This window comes from Trachinotus anak, unplaced genomic scaffold (genome assembly GCF_046630095.1).
Source record: "Trachinotus anak isolate AG129_WGS33_773 ecotype Australia unplaced genomic scaffold, CSIRO_AGI_Tana_v1 ptg000003l, whole genome shotgun sequence".
Lineage (NCBI taxonomy): Eukaryota > Metazoa > Chordata > Actinopteri > Carangiformes > Carangidae > Trachinotus > Trachinotus anak.
The window spans coordinates 11,528,526-11,545,637 of NW_027273854.1; the positions used below are offsets into that span (position 1 = coordinate 11,528,526).

General features: G+C 42.4%; 1 protein-coding gene across 2 annotated transcripts in view; it reads left to right on the top strand.

The window, feature by feature from the left end:
* Positions 1-17,112, top strand: part of prkar1b (protein kinase, cAMP-dependent, regulatory, type I, beta) — a 65,415-nt gene that overhangs the window by 24,684 nt on the left and 23,619 nt on the right. For both annotated transcript variants that reach the window (XM_071473652.1, XM_071473653.1), the window contains one exon: positions 15,918-15,979. In XM_071473652.1, the coding sequence (XP_071329753.1) occupies positions 15,918-15,979 (62 nt within the window). The remainder of the gene's footprint in view (positions 1-15,917; positions 15,980-17,112) is intronic.

Consider the following 17,112-nt stretch of genomic DNA (forward strand, 5'->3'; position numbering starts at 1 on the left):
ACACACGCACACACACACATCTTTGTGCAGCTATCTTTGTGTGGACACTCATTGACACATTCTCCAGCCCCTTACCCTAACCATAAACTTAAATCTAACCTGAACCCTAAAACCAATACTCAAACAGCTCTTTAAAGGTCTAAAACTCAAACTGGTCCTCACAATGTATAGCTGTACAAGTACACACATACACACACACACAAAGACGCAAGTACATTCACAAGTACATTCTCAAGTATGCATGTCAGACTTTGTTCCCAGTGCGTCTGTTCCAGCTGGGAGCGTGGAGCCTTTGATTAACACACCATTCCATATGTCAAACTTTATGGCCTCAAACTTTCTGAGCTGCACCAGCCGTGTGTGTGTGTGTGCGCATGTGTGTGTAGTCCATCTTCCCTCAGCTGCCTGGAAGTGAAACCTTAACACGTTTTGCCTTCCAGATTTCAGCAAAAGGCAGTTTTTGTTATGAAAAGGCTGTTTTTGCAAACACTTGGCAAGCTCAGGAGGTTACAGAAATAAAGACATCAAAGCACATGTTTCTTTCACACTAATATTATTTAGGTTTATCCATCAAAACACACATAAATGTAGCACTCATGCATTGCACTTGTTAACATACAGTGCAAAGTGTGGGATAGTTTTGTTTGCTGATTGAAAAAAAAAAAATGGGAGGGAATGAGCACATGCTGTACCATCAGGGGACAGTTTCTCTGTGTGTTTACCTCTTTGACCTTGGCTGGACTCTTAACTGACATCTGTACCTCTGCCATAGTGTGGCCTTCAGCAGGCCACTGGGTGGACCTCCCTATTCGTCACCCATTAGCTGCTATAATGACCTCATTATGATATGCTTAACAAACAGACATACAAGCACACAAGATAAGCTGGGAACAGGTGTTTGATTTCATATTGTACTGAGCCTGGGTTGCTAACACCCAAATCAGCCTGCAACCACCTGTCTCAATACTGTTACTGTACAGTAGTTTTTATCGTATCGACTGAAACTACTATCTCATGATTATTCTGTTTTGGTTTCAGCTAACTTCCAGCACTTAGATGATACTTTTTAGATTAAAGGCTTTGATAAGAAAATATCAGGAGTGACAACAGAAAGAATCAGGTCATGCGCCTTTCCACCAATTTAGATATCTGGTCTCAGTCAAATTGTTGAGTTTACAGTTTTTTGTGTGTATATGCATGTGCACGTGTGCATGCACATACAGCCTGTTTGTCCAGGTGTGCCCTCAGATGAGATTTGCCGGCCTATCTCCCCATCACTTCCCACTGTTAAATGCCCATTGAGAACCAGTCTTTTAATGTGGTCAACAGTAGTGCTATCGCCTGTTTAAACACACATTCTTGCAGTTCCTACTGTAATAGTGTCTCTTATCTAACTTCCTACTGAAGCGATATGAAAATGAGACTTGTGATAGCAGTAGACCACGTATGTGTTAATGTTGGCCTGTTTTTGTCAGTTTTTGTGCACACCTGTATAAATGACCTTGATGATGTCCCACTTTTGTACGTATGAGTGCGGCAATGAAGCGAAGGCAGGATGGAACAGACTCAAGAGCAATTCTTTGAGGTCACATTCAGTGAAAAATTTATTACAGAGGAAAAGGCCTCAGGGAAATCTATCAGAGGTGCATTTATCTTTCCCTTGACACAAACAAAACACTCACAAATAGACACATTCATATATGCTTATCAGGTTGTATTCTCCTGTACGCCTGCATTAATCTAATGCCCTCAGACCACAAAACACTCTCCTGGGGACGATAGAGACACGAGAAGCCCTGCTCTCTGTATAACCATGTAAATAGTCTGGCAGACACGGTGAAACCCTGTTTATCCCATTCCTTGAGCTGTCTTCACAGAGTTTGAAAATATTCTAAAATAACATTGCCATCTGGTAAGAGGAGTTGTTAAATCTTTTCATATCAGAGCCAAATTGTAAATCAAGCAAATACAGCACTTCAAAAACTGAACCAGAAAAACTGGAAAATACCCTGAAAATAAACCAATTGTATAAGAAACACATTCAATATAACAATAAAAAGGGGAAAAGTGTTGTAAAGAGGTACTGCTTACTGCATCCTGCCTGCTTTAATCCTCTAATTAACAAGCAGAGTAATTAGTTGATGAAGTGACCGATTAGTTGACCTCTGACCCCTAAACTCTGACCTCTACACCTTCCCCACTAGCCCCTGCCGATGGACAGGGAACATCTTTATTGCACTGGCACCCTTTTCCTCTGTGCGGTGCTTGTGAGGTGCAAAAACAATAATAAATAAATCAGCGAGCGACAGAAAACTTAAATAAACAAACATAGGCAAAGGGAAAGACACTGAAACTGCCCGAGAGAGATCTGTGTCGTCTCACGTTCCAGCGGAAGTTTATTTAGGGCCCATGCGAAGGAACAAGACAACAAAGAGGATGCAGTGTGAGATAGTGTGCTGTGTAGCCATATCAGATGAACACAGCTCTCATCATCATATCTGATAGCTCACTCATTTGAATCAGTCTCCATATCAATAGACATGAGACTTTCATCCATTGTGCTCCTGTGAATGAGTTCACATTTGAAACAGATACGCTATTTCTAAAATGAACAGTAGGCAGTATGGGTTTTGTCATGCAACCACACACTACGTACACCAACATCCACATGGACACAGTGACACTGTTGTTACCATATAGCAGCCCCTAGGGGGTGTTTTTGCCACACTCAGATAATACAGATATTAACTATCACTTGAGCCATTGCTTCAGCTGGGAAACAGATATACACAGGTACATACAAACAGGCACATATTACGTCCAAGATTATAGTATGCCTGTGGACATGCACAGCTGCACACTTGTGTTAGGTGACCCCCTGCAGTCTGTGATTCCTGGCAGCATATTGAGCAGGGGAAACAGGATATAGTGGTACTCAATAGCAGGGGTGGGTGGCTGTTTGTGAGTCTTCTTCCACCCAAATCTCTTTTAGGATGACTGGTGTGGAGAAGAGTGTTTGTGTGTGTGTTGGCTTTACAGTCATTTGTGTGTCTTTTCTTGTCATTGGTGGACCTGTTTCTCTGTGTGTTCAGGTGGAAGAGTTGTGTGGATGTTTGACTGCATCTATGATTACTATTTTATGGTGGGCTATGCAATAACAGCTGTCTGCAGCATGAACAAATTAGCAGGTTTCTGTTGTGTGGTGTTTAGTCTGTTTGTTTGCAGTTGTTTTTGTGCTTCCTGTCTTCCTGATTCCCTCTTGACCCTCTGTGTGTTCTCATCCCTGTTCTTCCTGAGAGCCTGGTGGTCCCCTTTTGCCCCTTTTCAGAATTCACTACTTTCTCTCTCTCTTTTTCTCTTCCTGTCTTGCTCCCTCTCTCAGTCATGCAGGCTCATTCCCATCTGCATCCACACTCACATCCAGTCCCTCCCCCACATTCATCTGTAGTCTTCTCTCTCTGTCCCCTGCATGGCTTTGTGCTGCTGCCACAATGCCAGGGGCCAGGCGATGAGGTCACTCTCCACAGGAGAGCTGCAGGCCTGACTGAACCTCGACCATCCCCACCACTACCCAGTGCACAGTGGACTACCAAGCCAACAAGCTCACCTCCCCCAGCACATCATGTCTTCGCCGCAGCTCAGACAACTTCACCTTTACGCCCAAGCAAACCACAGGGCACGCACACAAACATATCATTTGAAGGAAGTTCATATCAGCCAGGCTGCATGCTTGCAAGCCAGTGCAGATAACCACACTCATACATGCACATCAACAAGCGCACATGCGTGTGCACAAACACAGAGTTACACACGCACACAATTGCACAGATAGCTGGAAACTTTTGTCCTCTCTCATACCCTCTGCTGTGTTTCAACCTGTCCCCTGCTGCCTCTTCCGCCCCCTGTCATCATTCGCCATCCTTCCCTCCATCCAGTTCTCCATCCAGTTCTTAGTAATGAGTCATGTAGTAGTGTTAGTGTCTGGAGTCTTTTAAAGAACTCTGTATTCCCTCCAAAATGTACCCTAGAGTCTGTGGAGGACAGTTTTCCAGCTAGCTATGATTCATCCCTGCCTTTTCAGCTGCTTATACCATCAGTGTCAGTGTGTGCATGAGTGTCTGTGTGCATTCGCATGTGTGGGCATGTGTATCTTTTTGTGCATGTGTGTAGACAGGTTTTCCTGTTTGTGTATGTGTGCTCAGGTACTTGCGTGCAAGGTGTTTGCTTAATGCACACGAATTATCAAAAAAGTAGTGTGTGAATGTGTGCCTCTGTGCATGTATGCCGTGCATGTGAATGTTTTTCTTGCAGTAAACAGGAAAAGGGAGAGAAACTGGCCTCCGTTTTGGATCTGAACAGCAGTTAGATCAAATGTCCGCAGTGGGAGAAGTAGTGAATCACCTCAATCTCTCCTAACACAACGGCTTCAAAAATTCTTGGACTACAGAGGAAGTGAGAGCAGTAAAAGAGTGAAAGAATATTAAAAATCACCGAGACACCTCTGTGCATGTCCAGTAGTATATGGGTAAGACGTGACTTAGGGCGTTTGTGATCGTGGTCAGTGTCACGTTTCATTTCATGTGAATGAATATGTAGGGTAAATGTGTGAGTGTGCATGGCAGTGACTTCCTAACCAGTATTTGCCCCTACTGTGAGGACATGATGTTCCTGCAACCCTTCAATGCCTTTATAGCTCAGCCAAAGGACAACCCACACACTGACCACCACACATTAGTCGAGGACAGAGAAGCCCAGCGCCCTATAAAATAGCCTGGGTTGGCCCATGGCCTCCTATTGTATACATCCCGTTTGCTTTGTCTATGCTACTGTGATAGGTTCCAGTGCACAGGCACAGACAACAGTCTTGTTATAGTGTGTTAATTCTCCCATGACCTCCTCATTGGTTTGTTGGTGTCACTCTGGTTGAGTTTCATTTAGATTAGAGGCACTCAACCCATTTCCAAGCTTGATAAACTTCAATATGTGACGTCTCATGGAGTTTGTGTTGTACATTTAGGCGATCATAGAGCAATGGGGCTTTTAAGTAATAGTTTAATTTTTTTCTGGTTATCCACCGCACATACAGAACTGCCATGGCTGTGCAAATTGATTGTATATTAAAATTTCTAATTTTTATATTACTTTTATATTTTTATTATTTTTGATATATATGATATTCTGCTTTATTTGCATTAGAAAATAATGTACTCCAACAACTTGCAAGATTGTGTTACAATTGTGTTGATTTTCTTAGGAATGAGAATCTCCGAGTTAAGAGGCTTTTGACACTCTCTGCTTCTTTTTCATGAATTGAATGTCTTTGTAAACCAATCAAAGGCACTTTCTTGATCGTAGAGCCACGTGGAACTCTTTCTTCTGTGCTCTGATAGTAAAATGGTATGCCACAGAAGTCTAACTTCTTAGGTTTATAAAATCCTCAGTTTGACTTGATTGGATGAACTTCTTACAACTTGTGGGTAATAAAATGTCTTGACTTGTGTAGCAAAAAGGCCCTGAAGAAACATTCAGCCATGCTTTAGTTGATCAAGTAGCTTGAGGATCTAAAACAGGAGCATATACCAGCCAAAAAGCTCCTACAGGCACGACCGGAATACAGACAATGTATACTTATTAAAAATAGTTTCCATAAAAGTGAGACTGAAACTGGTACTACCAGTTCTGAGTGAGAAAATTGTGATTCACATTATTTCCAGAATCGAGAAGCCCTAGCAAATTATAAGTTGGTGAAACAGTAAATTGAGGTTCCTAGTTAGCCATTTTTCTAACAATAGCACATTCCATGGCGTTAGCACATTATTCATAAGGTGCTAGTTGGTTACTCAACACTGTCCAGGTCTGCAGGCAGTGTGTCTGATGAAGCTGTCCGTTTACAGCAGCAGGGAAGGCCTTACGTCAGTCAGATGTCAGCTATTGAATGTCAACTATTTCTCTCCCCTTCATGCACCCAATACACCTATTACTTCACTGCCCAGAGCGCTGCTTGTTGAGGTTTACACTTACACACACACACACACACACACACAAGCACACAAACACACACACAAAGACTGGTACAGTTTTAGCCTTTAGCAGTTCTACAGTGGACACCTCCTCCTTCACTTTTCTCCATCTAGTCATCCTTCCCTCCCTCTTCCTCAGGCAACTCAGGCTTTTCAGAATTTTCTCTCTGTTTCACTTTCTGCATTGAAATCTATGCATTTGACCGTACACGTATAATGTGCCCTGTTGTGTAAACACCTCTCAGATTTAAACCCCAACAAAGGACAATTTGTGTCCTGATCTTCTTCTCAAATGCTTGTCTTGTTCTAGTGCCTGTCTTCTGCGAGGTGGGAATGAGGGGAGGGCGGGGGAGAGAGACAGGAGAGGAAAAGACATGCCTGCAGGACAGCGGCATGTCTTGTGATGTTTACCGACGTGTCAGGATGTATGTGTGTGTGTGTGTGTGTGTGTGTGTGTGTGTGTGTGTGTGTGCATGAAAGAGAGAGCGAGCAGGAGAGGGAGGGAAAAGTCTTTTGGCACCTGTACACAATATAAAGGCTTATTTAAAGGCTGTATTCTCTATACAATATATTTGTTAGCAGTTACTCCTTTTACATCTCTGCGCGATGTCTCTCTCTCTTTCCTCTTTGTCTCTTTCCTTCATTCCAGTGACCCATCCCCTGTAGACACATCAGAGAGGTAGAGGCTTAGTCCTGTCAGCGCCTGATTCAGCCTGACCTGTTTTCCCTCTTAAGTGGAGGAGGAGCTCGCCTTTTCCTGCCCTGGGGCAACAAACAATGGAGATAGTGGGCATTAGGAAATGTGTGAAAATGCATGAGTACTGGAAATGTAATCTAGACGTACAACATGGGGGAAACAAGTTAAAATGAGCAGAAATAAGTTTTAGTGAAGACAATCATCAGTACAGCAGCATAATCACTATACTGAGCAAAAGTGAGAGGGGAATAGGAAGGAAATCGAGAGGAAAGAAGGGGAGATGCAGCAGGGTTGGACATGTTTGTGATATTTTTAGGCTCATGGTAGGTGGTGTGTGCTAGATCATCAGGTAGGCCTGTAAAACAGCCTTGTCATGCTTAATACACACAGTAGTCTGAACAGAAGAGAGCGGGGGACCTCTGTCCTTATCACCAGATAGGCCATCGATGTACTCTGAGATTTAGCTGTATGTGTGAGTCAGATGTTATTTTTCTATCCCTTTGCCTTTCCAGCTGAGATCTTAAAAGTTGTTTATGGACTTGATTAAGGAGAGAAGGAGGAAATACATTAGATATGGAGTCACAGGTTTCTTGCAACCTTAGCCAACTGTAATTTATTACTGGTGCTTTGCCTGGAAAATTATTCAGCTATTCTCTGTAGTAACATATAAATAATGCCATTATTTTTGAACATCAAAGGTTCTGATGTAGCATATATTTATAATCAAGATACTGTCTGATGCTTGCTCTTCGTCCTGTAACACATCCTTATTCCTCCTCACATCCTCCTATCAACCGCTTCTTCTCTCTCACTCTATTCCTCTTCGGACTGGTCCTTTCTTTCGCTGCCATGCAACTCTGTCTCTCACCTCCCTGATGCCAACCTAGATGTGTATACGTGTGTGTGTGTGTGTGTGTGTGTTTGTGTGTGTGTTGAATGGGTATGTTCCAAGCAGTAGTCACAGCAGAGGAATGAGAACGTATGACCTGCAGATCATTATCATTGCCACTGTTAAAACTGTTGGAAATGGTTGTAAAATAGCTTTTTGTAAGCTTGCATATGTGAGTGTGATTGTTTATGTGTTTGTTTGTTTATGTACAAGCGAGTGTGAGTGGTTATTAAGCTCAGTCTGGTAGAAGGCCTAAGCTGTCTGGTATTCACTGCATCAGCTGGCCATTTCTCAACAGCGCCGTAATATTCTTAGTGAAATCTCTTCCTCTTTATATTTTACTGTCTGTCTCTGTTTCTACTTTTCTCTTCCTATTGCAATGCCAGCAGCACAACAGTGTGAGGAAATGACTGGTGCTACAGGAGGTGCTGGGCATGGTGAGGAGGTGAAGTGCCCTCTCAAGAAGTTGACATTGGCAGGCTAGCAGGGTCCAAGGTGCTCATTCAGTGGCTGTTCAGCCTGATATTTTATCTGAGGACTACTGCTTCAATTAGGCTCAAAGGTTTCAGGAAAGCTACTGGTGTCAGTCAGTCTTTCCTCCAGATTGGTCATCTCTCCCTGAGAGGTGTTGGTGGTTTGAATCATTGACAGTGTTTGTTTTTGGTGCAAACACAGCTGTAAAGTATATTATCTAACTACCTTGGATACAGCATTAGTGTAGCTACTGTTTACCATGGAGCAGTGACAACAGTAACAAGTTTCCTGGATTTATTTATTCATTTGTTCACCTCACATTTTGAAACACTGCCGGTCAGATATTGACAAAATTTAGGGGAATGATTTTCCCATCGTGGTCTTCAAAAGGTTTAGCAAGGCCATGGTTTGGCAGCTCTCTGTCTGACTTTCAAACTGGGAAAAGATTCCTGTTTCAGGAATATAGACTTTTCACCAAAATCTGTTTCTGAATGATCAAAACTGAGAAACAGAATAATGCTTCATTTTACAACATTAACAACAGAAACCGCAGTGTAGGCGTATGAGGTTGCAAGTGAAATCATCACCTACATTCCCCATAGTGTGCTGACTGGTCGGATATGTATCTGACCAAGCTGAATCAGTTCTCCAGACATCTCTAAAAACAATGAGCTTGCAAGGTGTAGTCTGGCTGGAAAATGATGCATCACTGTTTTAAAGTGTAAAAATACCTATTGAACCAAGTAGATGCTGCAGTTTTCTTGTAATGATCCATGTCACCCAGTCATTTGCAACATGAAAAAGGGGAAAAAAACACCTTACCAATGCACTTGTGATCTTTCAAACTCATAGGAATTGGAAATTGTCTCTTAGGTGGTCTGATCATTGCAGAAAGTATAAATGACACTGTTTCCCTCAGCAGGTTTTGGCAGCAATGTACAGGCCACACAGATCACCAGCATAAACGCAGTGGCCCTCAGGTGCTTCGGTCCTGCAGTGCATATATATTTAGACACACGTATACACTTTCAGGCAACAGGATGCATCCAGGTTTACACCCCTTATAAACCCACCAGGGCCAGGTGTGTGGGTTTAACACAGTGTGCTCCCTGCCCTCTGTTGGTTTTAAATACAACTTCCAACGTTTAATCACACAGCTTACTCTAAGTGGACCTCTTTAGACCTCCACGTATGCAAACGTTAGCCCCCATTAGATCTTTGAGACGAAAATATCAGTCCAAAGTGGTCTTAAATTCTATTAAGGATCTAAAAAGTCTTCAGTGTGTAATAGCCCATTGTAAAGTAAAAGAACACTAAATGTGTTTTGGAGCTTATGATGTTTATCAGACGTGGAGTTTTAGAGCCCTGAGGACCACATCCAAAGGCAGATTGGGAAAAGGCCAGTTGAGTTTTAGAAAAACGAGGGTTCTGTTTCTCCTCGCCTGGTTGTGGCCCCGTCTCTCCTCCCATATTGTTGAGCATCTCTAAGTGGTCATTGCCGCCAGCCGTAAACTGTTATGTCCACCTGTAAACGTCCAGGACCACCTCTGTGCTGCATGTTGGTTGCACACTCTGTATAGGCCACTTCACATCAGCCCAGACAAAGAGAACAACCTTGTAAAATGATTAAAAAATAAGCTTGTCACAGCTTACAACACACAGAGGGGAAATATTCAACAGTGTGTATACGTTTCTGTAGCAGTACGTGTTTTACAATATTAGCATAAAAACGGACAGCAAAAAAGAAAACAAATCCAAGCAGAGGTAATCTATGGTACATCCACAAGCTTAGGCCAGAGAGTGTGTGCTTGGTTACAAATGTCTACTCTATAGTGGTTATTTAGACCACTTTGTGCATCGTCATTCATTTTCTCTTTTTTGTGTCTATGAGTTGAAATGACCAACAGTGTGTGGGATTCAAGGGCTTCCTCTTTCTCAAGAGCTTTCAATCCTTCACACCTACCAATAAGACCCTGTGGTGTGCCAAAACCCAAACGAAATAGTTAAGAATAAACATTATCATTATAAACTTTAGACAAAATGAAATATGAACTCACATTAACAGGAATTATTCTCTTAGTATTTGTTTGTGCTGTCTAATGTGTGATTGCTGCTGGAAGTAACCTGCACTATAAGTATAATATCTCCAGCTGTACTTTAAATCATTAAACCACAAAATCTAAAAACCTAAAATAATTACTGTAAACAGTCTCTTCGTTTGGCCTCTGCTGAAATCATACTGAAGCTGTTTTACTATGAAGTATATTGCCCAGTTAAGGTGAACATGGCAGCTTTCAAAGTGGTTGTGATTTGGTGGTATGAGTGGATCTTTGTGGTGTGTCCTGACCAAGTAAGACACAACACACACTGCTGTGGGTTTTCCTCAGAGTTTGGAGGCCGATGTGAAGAAATGGGCAGCAGCTGGCATGGCCCGGTCCCTCCGTCTTTCTCTGGGCCTCCAGGGAGAGACAGGGCGCGTGCCAAGAGCTTTCATGTCATAAATATCTTCACTAAATGCCTCAGTGCTTTATAATTACACCTCTTTCATCTCGCCCATTTCTCTCTCTCTCTCTCTCTCTCTCTCTCTTACTCACTCACACTCTCATACTCTACTGCCTGTTGTCATTGGTGTGTGTGTCTGCCTCCGTGTGTGCATCAGTGTGTGTACGTGCTTATATGTACATATTGGTTTATGTAAGTTGATGGTATTAAAAAACAAATTTCACTGCATTCAAACTAACAGAGCTCAGTGGGGTGAGTTGGTTGTTCCATGTGAGTAACTTTGGCTGGTTGTGCTCAGCTTTAAACTCTGGACATTAAACTGTGCACCATTTCGTCAGCCTCATAAAGCTGTTTTCCATCTTACTGTGATATACCCATAATGAGTCACACAACAGGCTGGTAAACAAATGTTCCTCTGTCATCAGTGAAACTCTAATTCATGTTTGCATGCTCATGTTTGTGAGTTTGCTTGTGCTTTACACATTATGCTGACTAATCACAACTCTTCACTTGGCAGCCAAACAAAAAGCAGCACTGCAGTATATGTTACTCATAGCAACTTGCTGCTTTAGTTTAGGTTGTTGAGAATGAGTTCAGTGCATCTCTGCGTTCCTCCACGAGCTTTTAATTCTACGTGCCCTTCAGTGAGTATGCAGCAATGATTCTATTTGACATTCCCAGTCACTAAGGGTGTTGGGGAGCCAAAATATAATATCAGCCACATTTTTGTCTCATCGCTTATTGATTATTACATTGGCAACTTAGTGGCCTCAATATCTTAAAAATGAAAATAAAGCATGAACCTTTTTTACCTCTCAAAGCTTGTGCAGGTGATTCTCAGTTGCTTGGTTCTTCTGTCCTTTGACAGATTCTTGTATCGTTTCATAATGCTCTATTCATCCCTGAGGGGATTTGTCTGCTCTACTGCATCTATAGTGAGGTCAGAGTTAGGCAGCTTTAGGATGATCACCATGTCACTCTGCTGCCTGCTGCCTTTGTTAGCCTACAAAACTTAAAGGAGCTATTTGTAAGTTTTGCTGTTGCTACATAGCCAATGTTAACTAACAGCTGTTTATGTACCATTCTAGATGAAACGTTGAGAGTTCAGCATCAAACTTAATGCCTTTACTCACTAAGAGTCTGTCTCCAGCAGTGAAAGACAACACAGTGTTGATTCTTGTTTTGCTTCTATTTCCCTCACTTTTTTTCTTTTGCTGAAGTTAGCATGCTTACCAGCTAGCTCCAGTGTGGCCTTCTCATGACTTTCCAATACCAAGTCGCCTTAGCCTCCAGTCTGCTCTGAAGAAGTAGTGCCGCTCAGAGGGTGTATTATAACCTCTTGTATTGTAAACTCAACAATGGTTGAAGGTCTTGGCAAAAGACCATCACCACCACCTGCGCCTGGCAAGAAACCACGTTCAGTGGCAGAGAAAACGTACAAACAGCCCCTTTAAACATATTATATAAGATGAGTATACATTTGGTGTCCTCAGGCCATTACTTGTATCATGGATTTGTGTCAACTTGCAAAACAAAGACTATTGTTCTGATTTGCCAGAACAAGTAATCTGAATTACTATCAACTGTAGTGAAAATTAATCCTTCAAACACTTGCGGCATGAATACTGTGCCAGCCAGACCAGTGGCACACAGCTTGGAGAGCAGGGAAGTTCCCATATGCGGTGCAGTTGTTGATTATTTTGGTTATTACAAAACCTCTTCCACCCAGACAGAGTGAGAAATCTGGATGGGTTCCCCATGAAGGACTTGTGTAACTCAACATTCTGTGGCCCATTAAGAAACACAAAGACATGGCGGCACGCTGCACTGTGAAAGAGCCCTTTGGTGTTAATGGCATAATGCTAGTGCTGTGTATAGAAGTAGTAAGAGATAAGATGTCTGCTGCTGAACAAATAAACAGCTGTGTTGTAGGGGAAATTTAAAAAGAAGGAGGAAAGAAATGAGAGAGAAGCACCATCAATGCCAACCAGGAAGAACAACAAGCAGTCCAGCTACAACAAGCAGGCCTGATTTTATTTCATTAATGACTGAAATCCCCCAAGCTAACCGCATCTTTATGGGTGTTTGAGAACAATAATAGCCTGTTGCTGCGTTGTTGTGTGCATGTGTGTAAAAAGAGAGTGAAGGAGCACATAAACTTTTCCTGTCATTCCCACACACATGCATAGACACACACAGTCTCTCAACTTGTGGCAGCTACATTTTAGTGAAGCTTACTTAATCTTCCTTGTTTTTTTTTCAGGATTTTCTTCAGTTTCATTATGAGCACAGCACAGTACAATGCGGGGCGTTACATGAAGGTGTCTCTTCTTTCTAATTGTATCCATTTTGAGGATAATTCTACCCATGACTTCATCTTTTGGCATCATCTATTCATCCTTTGAACATAAAACTGCTGCTTCACTGCCTTGATAGTGACTCAGATTATTATACAAGTGCCATTATCTCTAGCTGCTACTTCCTGTGATACAAAAGAGCACAATGGGCTATGCACTGTCAATGTGATGTCATCTGTACCAAGACTCGATGTGCACAGGGGGATAGATTGTAAGGATTTCAAATAAGATCAGAATGATGTCAGCAAGGATATTATGAAAGTAATTAACAACTGGGTATTTACACGGATGCATTTCTGCATGTTCTTGCATTCATGTGTAACACTGAGCATGTCTGAAGGCACATACACATGTGTTTCAGGGAAGTATCTCCACATATCTCAACCATGACAGAAGCTTTGTCTCTCTCCCTAGGGTGGAGGTGAACTTCCTAGCCCCCTCAGAGTCTGCAGGGTCTCTCTGTCTCTTTCTGTCTTTTCTGTCTGTCTCTGTCAGAACAGCACATCCATTGTTAGCCCTCAGCCTTTTCATAAGGTCAGTGGGGCTACAGGTAGCGGAAAGGACAAGATTAATCACTTCATCTGGGAAAGGCGGGGGGGGGGGGGGGGGGGGGCGCGATAGGCCAATAGATGGGAGAAATAGGTGGGGCAGGGAGCCAATTAGAGGGAAGAAAGGGGTGATTGAGGGGGGGAAAGGAAGAGAAAAAGTGATTGAGAACAGACAGGGAGGAAGTTGGAGATGAAGAAAGGGAAAAAGAGACAGGTAGAAATGAAAGGAAGTAATTACCTGCATAAGTGTCTTTGTTGTGTTCACTGATGCATCCAACGAGAGGCAGGGCATGGAGGAGAGAGGTGGTCAAGGGTAATTACCTAAACACAGGCTTGGTTGCCTTTGATCCTCTCATTATGACTATGTAGCTCAGTCTCAAACATCCTACTAGCTGCACGATGCATCATCATTGCTCTCATCATCATCACTACTGAAGAGCACATACCAAAGTGCAACCTATTGTGAGTCAGATGGCGAAATATATTTTTTAAGTTATGACACAAAAGTTAATGACTTGTGAGTACCAGATTGTTCTTTAGTATTCTTACTCTGTTCTCGTGCTGTTGGTAATTATTTTCATAAACCACATATTATTAGTTATACGTGACCTGAAACTCACCGCTCTGAAGCTCCCTGAATAAACAGACTCCATGCCGAGCGCAGGTGGTCACAGATGTGTGGAGAGTTGAGGCCACTCCTGCAGATGTTGCACTGACTAATCACCATCAAAGAGTTTGAGTTTGCATGTCGTATGAGAGTGCCAGTATGTGTGTTTTCATCACAAATGCCAGTGCTTAAATATGTTGTTCTTACAAGTGTGTGTGTGTGTGTGTGCATGAACATGCACCGCTGAGTGTATCTGTTGCATGCATAGTACCATGTGTATGTACTGGAGATTGTATTGTATGTGAAAGTACCCAAGTGTGTCTGTGCATCTTTTAGCTCATGCTTGTACACTTCAAAGAGTGAGTGTGTTTTTTGTAGATGTGTGTGTGTGTGTCCTTGAGGACATGTGAGTCAGTGGCCAGCTGCATTGCACAGGGCCTACCTGTGGGTGAAGTTGGCCCAAATCCACCTTCTTAAGTCTGCTCTTTATTCAGTGTCACATAAACAAATACCAGCAGGGTCCGTTCACCTCCAAACCACTCAATAACAGCGTCAGATCTTTCCCCAACATCTGTTGACCTGCAATTATTATTATTTTTTTTTACTGGGAAGGTTCAAGTAAAGCAATACTTTCATGTTTGTGGTGCAGCAAGGTGTGTTTGGCTGTGTAACCCTTTTCATTTCTAAGTGCTGCATAGTCTGGTGTACCATCATGAACACATATTCAACACCCACACATTATTTTGTACGAACCTGTGTGTTTTCATAGGCAATATATACTCAGACGCCGACAGGCTGGCTCAAATACACACATTCAGTGACATACACACTTACACAGACACACAAGCAAGAACGGGCTCCAACTTGCCCCACGTTCACTCAGCAGGTCTTGTATGTCTTTGATATGCCTGACCCTCTTTTATTGTTTTTTCTATATTTCTCTATAAGACGGGTGGTATGCAACTGATTAGATAGATAAATATACCCCGAAGGTGTGAGACGGGCAGAGAGGAGGAGAGGAAGGATACTGAGTTTTCTCTTGTCCCAACACATCCCAGCAGTGGAACTCTAATCTGCTGAGGCTTCATGCATTTAAACGACCCGATTAGGAACAGTCCAACAGGCGCTTTCCCTGCCGGGCTGAAACAGAAATTAAGTGCTTAGGCACAGCCATCATTTTGTTTGTTTTCTCAGTGCTTCTTTTAGAAGATACAATCAGTGATACAGGCTGTGATCATGTTGTGTAACAACTCAAAGTCATGTTTAAGCCTATGCGCCTTACTAATACAATGTAAAGATGCAGGGAAAGTGCTATAGCTTTGTGATGCTGACTTATCTCATGATAATATTCTCTTATGTGTTAATGAGTTGTTTGTTCTTTATGATGGTTTTAACTGAGGATTGTGGGTGTTTGGTTGGATGTGGATGATGATGGAGAAATCAGTTGTATATTCATCCAGGTGGGTGTGTTTCATGCAAGTGTGTGTGTGTGTGTGTGTGTGTGTGTGTGTGTGTGTGTGTGTGTGTGTGTGTGTGTGTGTGTGTTTGTGCATGTGTTGGGGTCATCCAGAGTTCCCAGGTCTGTATCTTTGGCTGATAGAGTGGACACAGTGATGACGGCCGCTCTGTCATTTCAATCATGCTGCTCTTCCATGGAAGAAACTCTCGTGTGTGCACTGTATGTTTTTGTGTTTGAGTGAGTAAACAGTTCAGAAGAACTGTGGGTTATTTACTGTAATAGCAGGTATGTTGGTAATAACCATGTTCTCCCCCTCTCTTTCCTTCTCCCTTCTTCTTCTACCCTCTGTCTTTTAACTCCCCAGTGACATATTTGATGCCATGTTCCCGGTCACTCACATTGCAGGAGAAACAGTCATCCAGCAAGGTATGTAGAAATGTTCTGTTTAGGTTACTTTGTGCAGTCATGTGTAGCCTGTAGAGTATATTACAATTTGGGTATCCACTTTTATGAAAACTGTTGAAACTCTATTTTTCAAAGAGCTCAGCACTTGAAATAGTAAATTAAAAATGATAAATTACTGGTAGTTTTGCTTAAGGAAAGAAATCTAACCAAAAAGCCAACATCTCAAGTGTATTCCCTGCGGAATAACAGCACTTATGATATATACTGAAATAGGTAATGAAGATATTAATATTAAAGGCGATGTTCGAACAACTTTTGTGAATTACATCACATTTGCATGTATTTGATTCACTCAGCCACTTAAGTGAAAAGGAAACAATTAAGATGCCATTCTCACTGATTCCCTTCAATGGCTTTATTTAAAAGAATGCATGAATTGCATTGCCACCAAGACTCACATTCACTTTATCCTGTTACACCCATGTTTCCCTCCCTTTTCCTCTCCTTGCCTCACTCTCACATTCCCTCAGTCTGCACCAGATGTCAGATCTCTCTTCTCTGCCTAACCACAGTCGTCAAAGCCTCCACTCTAGACATCCCTGGACTTTGAAGGAACACAGAGTGTAGCAGGGCCAGACTGTATTTTTCCAGTGCCCCTCACTCAAACTCCTATCAAACACAGACGCAGACATGTTTAACCACATATTTAAAACACCGAAAGAACACACATTCTCACAGACAAATGCCCACTTTCAGATAATACTATGTTCACACCTGCACAAAATCACATAGGCTACACTTGTAGAGCATGCCTTGCAAACACACTCACATGGATGTTAGGTGAGGGAAAACTGTCAGTGCTGGGACACACACTCGCTCAGTCACTCCCAACTACTCCAAGTCAGCATCCAGGACTATATCAGGCCTAATTTGGTGATAATAAGTCTAGCTAACTTTGCAGGGCCCCCAGACCCAGACAGCCCATTGTTATATATGCTATATAGTGGGGTATATAGTATATACAGTGCTGATGTCATTGCTAATGTCTGGACTACTGTACAGCTTCAAGACACCACCCTTGCTACTGGCCCATCACACACTGTTTAGACACAGCAAGGAGTTATTGACTCTGAGGCTGGAGCGGTATTTAAACA